This window comes from Falco rusticolus, chromosome Z (genome assembly GCF_015220075.1).
Source record: "Falco rusticolus isolate bFalRus1 chromosome Z, bFalRus1.pri, whole genome shotgun sequence".
In the NCBI taxonomy this organism is placed as follows: domain Eukaryota; kingdom Metazoa; phylum Chordata; class Aves; order Falconiformes; family Falconidae; genus Falco; species Falco rusticolus.
This window is the reverse complement of record NC_051210.1, coordinates 60,792,406-60,805,123: the sequence shown is the minus strand read 5'-3', so window position 1 is coordinate 60,805,123 and position 12,718 is coordinate 60,792,406. Positions and strand designations below refer to the sequence as shown.

Genomic DNA, 12,718 nt, shown 5'->3' with positions numbered 1-12,718 from the left:
TGAACACTGCCAGAGAGGGAGTGTTACAGCTTCCCTGGGAAACCTGTTCTAGTGTCTCAACACTGTCAGAGTCAGTAAAGAATTTCATCCTAATATCTAATCTAAATCTACCTCTGAATTTCTGCTTCAAGTTTTTATTCTGTCAGTGTTTCCAACAGCTTGTGGAGTGTAGCTCTATTTTAATGGCTGTACTAGTACTTGGGCCTTGTGCTTTGTCGGTTTCAATCTAGCGGTTCCCATCATCTCTGCCCAAACAGTTTTTGCCTGATACGGGAGGAATTATGGCTATTTAAGGAACAAAGTAGTCAAGCTTTTGGATTGCATCTTTCAGCAGCTGTAGTTCACCCTTGCTTTGTGATATAAAAATGTTGAGCACAAAGCATTTTTTTTTGTAGTCCTCTCTCTATTTATCATGAGTATTTCTCATGGAAGCGTTGATCATCTGTAGCAGCTGGAGGACAAGTGACTTGGAGGTTGGTGCATTGGGGCTTAGACTGGGGCTGGTGTGAAGGAGGAATTCCTCAGCAGTGAGACGTGCTGAGAAGTCAGACACAGATGAGAGGTGTGAGTGGGAAGGAGCGTCAGTGGTGGGGAGCAGGAGGTAAGGCAGAACCTGTCTGTGGGCGATTTGGAAACCAAATAGGAAATTATGAATTGGATTCCAAGATAAGCAACAGTGTCAGTAATCCAGGTCACTGCTAATATGGTGTAATGACAACTACTTCCAAATACATCCTCCTCCTTTAAGTTGTGGGCAGCAGACTATAGAGTCCAGGAAGGATCTTCCTGGGGCAGAGAAGAACAGATCAAAAATTGTAGATTTCCTATTTTCTTCAGGTTTTGTGTGCACCCCAAAGTTTAGTTATGGTGGAACATGACTGATTGCCCCCACCCACCAACCCCCAGTCTCTTCTCCTTGGAAAAAGGTGCAGTTTCTTGCTCTGTTTATTTCATGGCTCTAAACCCTATGTCATGCATGCTGCCTGGCTTGCTGGTCTCTTTCTCTGTGCTGTGCAGCCTGATCAAAACATGAGATCCAAGGCTTGGAGAATTGCATTTTGAGGGTGCAGCACTCTGGTTTACCCCAAGGTTTGTTTCCCTAGGTTACAGTCCCTGTAGACTGTTCCTCCTGCACTGCTGTAACTTTGCTGCAGACAAAGAGGCTTTCTTTCCGGGCTACCTCTTATCAGTTGGTTTATATTGTCCCATTTGAATGGGAGAATAGTTTTATAAAGACAATAGAAGGGGAAAGTTACTTGATGTATTCAGAGATCTAGGAAAAAGGATTTTGTCTGCAGAACGGCTTTAACTTCTGAGATTCTTTTGTATGTGGGTGATGGCTGTTTCAAGGCTAAAGCAATGCTTTGGTATTTCCTCAGTGCAACCCTGCTTCGCATTTGTGGTGGTCTAGCAGTTTAGATCATCTGTCAGGGTTCCCTGAAGATAATTCTTTATTTACCCACAAAGAGCTTCCTTCATAATACCATTATTCTGGGGAAGGAGTTCATATATTATACAGGATGGGTAACATAGTTTCAAAATCTTCGTGAAACAGAACTGTTTAAAAAAAAAAAGCTTACAGAGAGAGGTGTGGGAGAGACTTGTCCTTTCATGCGTTAAGACAAATAGAGGAGACTTCATATGTTTTCATTTTCTGTTTCTCAATAGAACATTTTGTTTGAGTGTGATAAAAGATACGTTCTTCATACAGCTGCAGCCACATCTGAACAAACAGCAAAAAATTTTTTGAAATGGCAGTTGGGGGAAAGTTTTCTCATTACATAAGATCTTGATACTGAAGGTAATGCCGTCATGCTCCCCAGTAATAATTCTGAAAAATAGCCCCACCCACCCCCTAAAAACAAGATAACGTAGGAAATTATGGCAAAAGTGATAAAACTCTGAATTTTTACAGACAAAGGCAAATTGCAGCAAAATCAGTGAAGGATGTCTAGAATTCATTGAAATGTTTTGCTGAGAACACACCCATGGTTTAGATCCTTAAAATGTGTTCCCTTCTTGTGACAGGTCATGTGGTGATCCTTTAGACGCTAAACTAAGCCACGCAAAGCTCCTTTAAAGTCATGTAATGGTCTCTCTTAACCCCAGCCTGTACCACAGGCACTGTAGTGATGCCATCGTGGATAGATGTAATCTGTATGTCCTTTAATGAATGCCTAACGAATACCAAAAGTTTCCACCGGATTCAGTTTTAGATTGGAAAATTGCAAAGGAAGTTATTCAAGCTTTTTAAAACAAGTATAACAGATGAAAAAATGAGGTTTGTCATAGTATGATACAAGAAGTTACCAACAATACAGTGATATTGCATGAAGCCAGGAGAAAAAAATTTGGACCGTTCTTATCACAGAAGAGTTGACTATGACTCTTCAGCTGGGCAAATTTAGAGATGGACGGTGGGGAACAGTATGACTTTGAAATTGTTGTCTAATGAGACATGGAATATTTGCTCAAGGTCTATTACTTAAAAAGTAGATTGTGCTGAATATGTCAAAAATGCTTGTAGAAAGCTGTGCTTAATCTAGCCAGGTTCCTGAAATCGTGTGTGTATAATTTCACGTTTTAAAAGTTCTCCCTCATTTTTCAGCTTAGAAATTACAATGTACGTCTTAAATAGTTTGACTTTTCCAGTGTTCTAAATGTGAATCTTGCAGTCATTTTGTGCTTTCTTTTCTTACATAGGTCTGCAGTAATGATAAGTATACACTCAAAAGTGAATGCATTGTTTAATTGATTGTAATATTTAAGTGATACAGCAATTCAGTGTGCAATTCATGCAAAAGAACTTTTCATTAACCCATTAAACAGAATGGCAGTCTTGCTGCTTCATAAAACATTTTTCAAGGGGAGACTGGTTTTAGTGTGTGACACTTTGTTTTGTTGGGTTTTTTCCCCCTCCATATTCCAGGCGTCTTCTGTACTGCTTTCATACTCAAAATTTCTTCTTTGTTTTTCGATTTTACTTGTTTCCAGTATTCTTTGGAATACTTTTAAATTCATTTTACTTAGCTTTCATGCTATTCAACTCCATCCTTTATTTTGTGTTTTATTCATCTCACACCGTATCAAGACTAATCAGTCTTGCTTTCTGGCTGTTACATAGAGATCATAATGTTACAGAACTCATCTTTGGAGAAATGTAAAACTGTGATCTGAATCTGCTACTGTTGGAACCTACTGTGTTAACGAAATGGTTTTATGTGTGACTTTTTCCCGTTTTAGTGGTTTTGAGTTTTTCCTAAACCTTTACAGAAAAAAAATTGGATTGCAGTGCCATAAATGTTAGCATATGCACTTAAGTTTATACACAGTTGCAGTCTCTTTGACTTCAAGATACTATTTTTCTTGTGCATGAATGTTTGCAGTGTTGGGGATTTGTGTTTGTGAGAATATTCATTATGGTAGAAAGAGGAAAAAAGAAAAACACTTCTGCCAATAAATATTTTAAAACTATGATATGTATTTCAGAAAAATATCTCCTTTCCCAAGTTTAATAGATGTGTTAATTTACTATTTATCTCGCCTAATGATCTTGTAATTTGGGAAATTAGTGGCTTTGTAGATGAAAAATGTATGAGTAAAAAAAATGCATTCATCTTAGGCATCATCTGTTCCATTGACAAAAGGCACAGATGTGAAATTTATCTCAGTAATTAGATTTATAATTATTGTATCATTCTTAGATTGATAAATTGTTGCTCTTTGTGGCATGTGATTTGGAACTACAGTTCGTGCAGCAGAGACAGGTTTAATCATTGAATGGTGATTCTAAGCTTGAAACTGTTTTTCACATTGTACTTTTGTATTTTTATATATCGTAAAAAGTGTATGGCAGAGCAACAAGTTGTAGTCAGGGAAGAACATTTTATGAATTACTCTACAGGGGAATCCTGGTCTTTGCACAGAACAGCAAATGTGCAAGCCTGAAAAGTATCCATGGTGCATTTTCTTTGGAGGCTGCTGTCTTTGCCATTATCCAGCATGATTGTAGACTTCCTGGACATGCCTACAAACCCAACAATAGCTCTGATTTTTAATAGGAGACAGGGAAGTAAAGGAGCTAAGCATCAGAATATCAAATGTTCATATACGGTATATGCTGTATTTCTAAGGCTAATGTCTTTTTTCCTCTCTTCTTGCCCACAGCTGTAGAACAAGCAACAGGAAGAGTCTGATGGGCAATGGCCAGTCTTCAGCTCTGCCTCGGCCCCATTCACCACTTTCAGCTCATGCAGGTGATTTTACACCTATGCTACTATTGCTGTTATTAAATACTTAAAATGTCTATGTGAGGAAAGCAAAACAGACAAATTCTCTGTTCCACTACTTTTCTTTCCACTGTTTTCAATAGCAAAAACTTCTGTACCTTTCCATCCAAATTTCTATTATGTTGAGATCCATAAATTCTATCGTATGGTGAGAAGCAATCCACAAGTACAAAAAATGGACTACGTAGCTATTTTTATTTCCCTATCTTGTATTCTGACATTCTGATGCAATTTCTTCCCCCGACCGCCACCGCACCACCCTTTCTGGGCCTAGTTGTGTAAAAAAGGTATAAAATAGCTTGCACGCATGGTGAAGGTAATGGAATTGGTAAGTAGGGTATTACACGTTATTCCTAGTGCTTTTCCTCCCTAGGATTTATGGTGTTAGGCATGTTGCTGGAAATTTCTGTGCTTCACTTTATGTGGCAATAAATTGATGATCATTTTGAGTTGCTTCTGAAGCACTTAAAGATTGAATGAAAGTCCATAAATAAATCTTTTATTGATAATGATTGTCTTCATTTTAAAAGGGAACATTTTTGACATATCAAAACACATTTCCTCAAAATTTTATTGTCTCTTTATATTTTGGGGGCATTGACTGTAACTACACAGCAAATTGAAAGCCCCACACCAGTCATTGTGTAGGAAATGACACTGAATGCTTTGAAGAACTGCTCTCAGATGGGTTCTAAAAGAGACAATGCAGTGTTTCAGTTGAATTTTGGAAGAGGATGATGAGTTTAGTAGGGCATCTCCAGTTTTGTTGTGGAAGGAACATTATTAGAAAAAATATGAAGGTGTTTTTTCCTCTCTGAGCAGCAGGCTATTGTAACCAGGAATTGAGACATGAGGATTTGTGAGTAGTTCAAGGCAGCAGAGTGTTTAAAACATACAAACAAAGGACAACATGGTGCAGACTATTTTAAAACTGAAAAATGAAATGTTGGAATGTTTGGGATTCCTCTCTGTGTCCCCCAAATGCAGAAATTGCCATTTGCAACAGAGGATCTTCAGTCACCATAGAAAGAGGCTTTAGTTGTGCTGTGTTGACTTGATGAAAACAGTACCAGTGCTTGCTGCAAAAACTAGTGTATGTCCACTGCTATGAGTGACTATACCATCCATTTGGAAACTGGTGGCTTAGACCAATGATGCCTAACAGGCTTCAAAAATACGGAGTGACCAGCATGCATTACCTGCGACCTGATCACAGGTTGTGTATTCAGTAATGCCAAAGACAAATAATTCAGTAAATGCTACAGAGTTTCTGCCTGGCAGTGGACTCATGCTTTTGGCAAATTGCTTCTTTTTGAATTGATTTCTCAAACCGTGGAAGGGGAATAAAATTGCTGATGTCACAGCTGTTGAGAAGTTGCTCTGAAGGTAGAAAACTGATTCTGCCAGAATTAAGACAGGTTGAGTGTAAGCTGTTATTTTCCTTAAACTCAGCAGAATGTACTGTGTATTCAAAAACCTATTGTGGAAATTTGGCAACTTCTCCAGTTACCCAGGATGCAGTTGAGTCTCATAATGCTGGTATGTTCTCCCAAGGTATGTGCACTGAGCTCTTCAGCAAAAATCTCATATATGTGACGAAAATTTGCATGTGTATGGTTGGTTCTGTTATTACCTTGCCTCTATGTATAGTTAATTACAGTAATATTTGAACAACTATTGGCTCCTAGTGCAGCTGGCTAGTATGCCTAGATTAGTCCCCTGAAGGGGCAATTTGAAGTTAAAGTGTGCTCAGTCACTCTTGACAGGTTTTCTGCTTTGTCTAGTGATCAATTAGATACTACGTGGAATTGACTTTGTAGGCAAATTTTTAATTATTTTTTTTAATTTGTACTTTGAATCACTGTGAATGTCATCCTAATTAACACAAATAAAAAAAGATGCAAATTACATGGGTAAAAGCACAACAAAGACACATTTTGAGAAGTTTAGAATTTTCATCTACATATACAGTAGGATTTCAGCACATCACATGTTTAATGTACGTAAGTCCTTGGTAACCTTGGACTTAAGAGACATTGTGGATTTTTAATGAAGCTGCATTCTTGCGTTGTCAGAGCCACTAGGTCTTACTTGCACATCTTACCTGCACTGTCATCTGCACAATCAACTCACCTCCCAGCTCTCTGTGGCAGCCTGTACTGGAGGCCTGGTTTCTTGTGAAGTGCAGTAGAGAGCTGTGACAAGAGAACAGCATCTGTTCTACAGTAGTGCTGCGTTTATTCCTCTTTATTCCAAGTCAGAGGGCTGCTTGACTCCGCTGAGAAAACCTGGTATATCTCCTGTCCAACTAGATGATTTTAGGGTCTTTTTTGACAGTGCCTGGAAAGTAGCTGTGAATGGTGAGATTCTACTAGAAAAATTATCAAAATTACAACTGTTTATGTTGCAGCCCAGAACTTCTGCCAGGAGCATGCACTACAAGCTTTAAGTCTCATAGGGACTGGAGATGACCCACTTTAACACCTTTGCATCTTTCTTACTAGTATTCGCTCTTGGAGGAGGAAACAATAAAAGTAGAAGAGGGAGAGGCAAACAAAATAGTTTCCAGCCCTAGAGGAGGGATGGAGCAAGCTAAATATGTAGCAAAGTATCAGTTCTTGCATTCATTGAAATTCGTTATTCATTAGGCTATCCTTGGCTGAGGCGTGATAGTAACATGCGTTTTTGGCAAATACGGCCTAGTAATACTGTGCAGAATGTGAAGAACATTGGAGAGATCCTGAAAACCTTTTGATGGGTAATTCTTCTCTCAGTCAGTTCTGTGTAGCGGTTCTTCCGACTGTAGGAGAAAGTGGTTGCAGCAAACACAGGCTGTCAGCTTTCCTAGCTTCTTCAGTCCTGTTTCATCTTCTCAGCATCTTTATACATGATTGAGAACTGTTCTCTTTACACCTTTCTTTGTTTCTGTGGTGTCTGCCTTCATTACCTTGCTTTCCCTTTTAGAAAAAGCTAAGATACTTTTAAACCTAAGCCTTCAAAAAAAATTGAAGTCACTAGTGAAGATACAGCCTCCGAGAGTTCCACCTCACTGTGCTCTAGTCCCTTCTTTTACCTTCCCTGTTCCTTGAGAACCTGTTGAAAACACAGAATTTGCTTCTGGTTCTAGCGTGAGGAGTAGCAGTGTTTTACAGGTCCTTTGCAGTACTGCAGTAGGAAGATGAGCTTTTTGAAGTGTGACATGTTCATCTGTCAGCCAGCTGCATCATGGCTCAAGTAGAAGTCTTGTCTGTGGTTCTTTTTGGAATATGATTGGAAACACAGGTTTGGGACTTAATTAATATGCTTGGACATAGTGATGTATACTTAACAGCATTTTAGGCCAGAAATTATGATCTTCAGTTGTTTCTGTCTGTATGCTACAAGATTACATTTTGCTGTTTTTTATGTGTTGGAAAGTTACCTGTACTTGGGCTTGATGTGTCAAGCTGGCATCGGATTGCCCTGCCATGGACTATTTTCTGACACTGTTTTAAAACAATCACATTTGCTTCAAGGTGAGAGACTGGGAGGGATATTTCTGAGGCCACTTTCAAAGTCTGGGTATACTCTGATGTGACTTTGGTTTTGGAAAGGAAGGTGCCCAGAGTTTCTTGGTTGGGCACCTTCCTGATGCTGTGAAATGGGAAGATGAGGGACGTAACCTGCTGTAGTCTGAGTAGTTCAGATGGAAAGATGGACAGATTATGCATGACCCCGATTGCTCATGCCTTTTTAAAACCATGTTAGCTTCTGGTTTCATGCTCTCCCTGCTTTTCTGCCAGATCTGTTTCTCTCAGGGTACTGCATCCCACTGCTGTACTCCCTACAGCCATCTCAGCCTGCTGTTAACCCTTACTGAAAATTGTTCCGTTAGATGCTCTTATTTAAGTGGAATAGGTTCTTGGCTTCATGTTTGTACCATTAGAGTTGTTACTGCAGGTCCTTATCCCTTTATTATAAGCTGTTCAAGCTGAAGGGTGTCAAGGTTGTCAGACATTTCAAAATTCACCCAGAATCAATTTCTATTAATAATCTTGATAATGATAATCTTCAGTGTTATTCTGGACACTTCTTGTATAGTCCTAACAAGATTGTTGGCATTGCTTGGGAATTCAGTGCTTTTTGTTGAAAGAATTGTTGAAACAAAAAAGTTGTGAGGGAGGACACTCTTTGATCTACAACCAACCAATTCCTTTCTGTGTGAATTCATTGCTTGTTGGGAGAACAGGCAAAATACATACTTGGTTACCTTTGCTTGCATCTCATATCTGAGATGAGTTTAATTTGAACCACCTGTTCCCACCCCCACCCCCAAGACCTCACGTCTCTGAGGGCAAAGAATTGTACTATGCATTCTTTGTGTAAACTGAAGCAAGCTGTGTGAAGGCGTGTTATGAATCTCAAGGTGGAGCTTTCTAGTCAAAAGTGCACTGCATTAGCACTCTTGCCAATATCTGTGGCGTTGCTCAAGAATGTTTTCATCTTTGATATCTGCAGAGCAGTCATACAGAGGTCTGGCTGCACCTTCAGAAATGGTATGCCATTACTTCAAACATGAAGAGCTCGGGTTGCTACTAGGTGACCGTAACAGTCTGGACTGGAGTTAGCCAAAACACTGGATGGGAGCAGTATTGCTGTATTTTAGAAATAAGCTTCTTGAACATAATCATAATTCTTTGAGGTGCATTTTATACCCATGTTCTTCCTAGTAGTGCTGTTTTTCTCCTTGATGCAGACTCTGAACTGAAGGCACCAGCCGTTCTCTACTTCCGTGAACGGTATTTGAGGAGGACGAGTAGCCCAAGTTCAGGGTGATAATTGCCCCATATGACGAAGTCATACGGAGGTCTTGTGTAAATTTCTCACCCCCTCCCCGGTTTTTGTTGTTTGCTGTGGAGATAATAGAGGATTGTTCCTACACAGGAGTCTGTTGTTAATCTTTACAGATGCAAGCTGAATTGGACAAATGTTGAATACTTAAAAGTTTTTTCATTGTTCACCTTACCATCTCAGTCATTCTCAGATTGATGTGGTAGGATGGGAGGGAGAGGCTAGTGAGACAGCACCACACTGATGAAGTATGTTGTGCAGGGCACAAATAAAGCATGAGTAGCACCTGTCAAAGAAGGGGCAGGTTCGTTAGTAAGCGACAGTGACCATGAAGGCTTGTGGGCTATAGTGAAGAGTTACTGGAGCAGTAGGTAATCCAGCGCTTGGGAGCGCACAGAGAGGTGTAAGGTCCGAGACCTGAGGGTTAAAAAGGTGCTAGGAAAAAGACAATGTGTACAGCAGATATATAATATCTCTGTTATATACATTAATTACTAATACATGTAACGCCCTTTTCCTCTATGCAGGACGTGTACCTACCTGCAGAGATAATTTGTGTTGGTGGAAAGTCAGATTTTGGCTTGCAGCTGAAGTCTCCCACTATGCCTTATGCCTATGTGTAAAAATCACAGAAGATTTCAAGAGAGTCATACCATGTTTCACTATGTAAAAATCTTTTTCTTGTGAAAATTGAGAACAGTTTATACCAGGTCATTTCTTTGGGTTCAAAGCTTGGTCATTATTAGTAACTGTCTTCAGTGAGTTATTGGGACATCCTTTGTCTTTAATAACAAGGTTTGAAGCCACTAAATCTGCTGAAAGATCCTTTTAGTTTTTGCATGAACTGTGGGTACATTCAGAATTGTGGGAAGTGTTGCAGCATCTGCTTGGACAACATCTGGTGCCTTGGTCATTAATGGACTTTTCCAGCTGACTGCCTGCTGCTGTGTAAGCAGGTCATCTGCACCACCCAGCCTGTGAAGTGAATGATTATAATCTCAGCAAGTCATAGCATTCAGGTGTCCCCACCTCAGTAGTCACAGGAGCTTGTTCCTGTGGGTGATTACTAACCCCTTATGATTAATAGTCACATGTGGTGCTGTTTAATTGTGTCTGCTCTAGGAACAAGATTTAGCTGTTAAGAGCAATGCTGTAAATCTTACTTGCCTGTATTTTAATAAATTTTTCATGGGGTGCCACTAAGATGACAAGGACTGCAAGATAACTAGGAAATTGTTTAAAGAGGAGAAGACCGGGCTGTGCTAAAGTGAGAAATACTATACAGTAGGAGCAGAGGTTATCAGTAGAGTCCACTGGGGTTTTTGGTTTTGTGGCCAGACCTTTTTAATCTTCTCATAAGTGGCATTGGCATAAAATTATTGTAGCTGATGTAAATTTGGAAGACATCTAGTGTAAAATGGCATTGAGAAGCTGTGTTGAAGTGACTGATCTTGAGCACTAGAATTAAAAAGTATGAAATTACATAGCAACATGCAGCATTCTGTACTGGACAACCAGTAACAGAAATGTCTACTGTAATCTGTGGACTCATCTGTTATCAGGAATTTAGGGAAGGAAGTGATTGCATTTTCTGGATCGCATGATGTTTGCAAGGACCAATCTAGTGTTTCTTTGAAAGTCAGATCTCGGAAGATGTATAAAGGAAGTAATTTTCAGTTGAATTTGGGAAGATTTAGTGCCACTGAATGGTATCCTGGTTAGATTTCTGGAATACTGCATGCCTTTATGGTCATACATGTTCAGAGGGGATCACATGGGGAGAAAAGCTGGTAGGACAGAATGTGAGAGCTTTTTGTGTAAGACTGAAAGACTATTACTTCCTTGCCTTTAGCAGCAGGAAGATTGTGGAAAGCCTGTATTGTCATCTAAATCAGAGGAGGGGGGGGGTCACAGAATGGGAAGAGAAATACATGCTGGACATAAATAACAGAACAGGAGACTTCCTGAAGAATTGTCCACTAAGTGTGACAGGGAAGAACATGACCCTTCCTGTTGGTTTCAATAAATTTAGGAATAGGATTACATGATGTGGTTCCCTGAAGCAGAATTTAGGGCCAAGGAGATCTCACTTCCACGTTGTAATCCTTTTCCTAGGATTTTTTAGGTCTGCCCTAGACCTTTCTAGGCAGACACTTAGAATGCTGACTGCTAATGTTTTGTTCTCACTACATTAAGACTTACTGCTTACATCAGATAATTTCATTTGATAGATGTACTTTAGATAGCTACACTGAAGTGCAGTGATGAACAAAGCTGTTTGCACCATATATTTTAGTTGTGTTAGGCTTTGAATTGCACTGGAGGCATTCATGTGTGTGCATCAAATCTGGAGTTAGTTTCCCTGGATTTTTAGCTTTAATCTTGTGAGTTTTGTCTGAGGTAGGTGATAATGAGTGCTAGTTTACTACAATGCATTTGAAGCGAAGAAGAATCTGTTGTACACAGCTTCTGTGCTGTTCTGCTTTAGCTGCAGCCTGTGTTGACTGGACTTTGGGGAAAGGTGGACTAGGTTTGTAAAGGAATAAAGCCTTAGTGTGTTTCCATGGTGAAGTGTGGGAATGCTGAAAGCTAAAGACTAAAGCTGCTTTCTGAATATAATTTTTTAAAAAGAAAATATATTTACAGAAAGGAAAATAATACAGTTATTTCAATTATTCTGACTGTTGTCACATGGAGAATGGTAGAATTGTTTTTGCTAAAACTTTTTATTTAGTCTTGCTTTGGGGTAAAGTAAAACTGTTAACAAAGCGTCTTCCAGTAGTTTGGGGACAGGACAGGAAAGTGTAAATGGTAAGATACGTGCAGATACAACTGACATTTAAATTAAATCCCATTAAAACAGCACTGCCAGTATTTTAAGTAGTGGTCAGAACATGCAAAGATCCTGGCAAACAAGTTTAAGGGGTGTGCAGACCTTCCTTGCTCTTACTGGGAAAGGTCATTTACTGGTGTGAAGCATAATTAGTCCAGGTGTTGAAATAGCTTGAGCTCCTCACCTGAACAAGTATTCAAAATTATTCTGCTGCCCAGCTGTGTGTTCTGCTGAGTGGCACCATTTGTTGTGGTATGAAAATCAGACCTGCAACTGTTGGATGATTTCTTTTGTATTGTTCACTTTGCAGTTGTGTGTTCACCACCAAGTAAACTGACATAGAGGAATGTATGACCCATTGTTATATTGTATTATTGTGGTGCTGGTGTACTGTGTACAGTGATTATTTTTAAAGTGACGACATCAAGACTTCAAGCTGGATTTGTCTTTGATCCATCAGGAATTTGGGGTAACAGTTATCATTAATCTGTTATTCCCTCAGTACTAACACAAAGACCTTGCATCTGAAACTTTTTATTTTGTAAGTAGACAGCTATTAAAAACACATTACTAATATACAGTGACTGTAACATATGCTTATTAAAAGATTTAAAACTTCTTCCCTCTGTGGCAAAGACACAGGACTTCTTGAAGCTACTTACAAAGCAATTACAACTTAATTAGTCTCAATATAGTTTTCTCAACAATAGCTGCTTGCAAAATGAGCTACCCTTGTGTTGTCATCAGGTATTGTTTCGGTATGTTG

At 39.3% G+C, this 12,718-nt stretch overlaps 1 protein-coding gene across 1 annotated transcript in view; it reads left to right on the top strand.

Moving 5' to 3' along the window:
- The window catches only part of MAST4 (microtubule associated serine/threonine kinase family member 4), a 201,292-nt gene that overhangs the window by 127,303 nt on the left and 61,271 nt on the right, over positions 1–12,718 (top strand). The window contains exon 5 of the mRNA XM_037372641.1: positions 4,168–4,256. Coding sequence (XP_037228538.1) covers positions 4,168–4,256 — 89 coding nt within the window. The remainder of the gene's footprint in view (positions 1–4,167; positions 4,257–12,718) is intronic.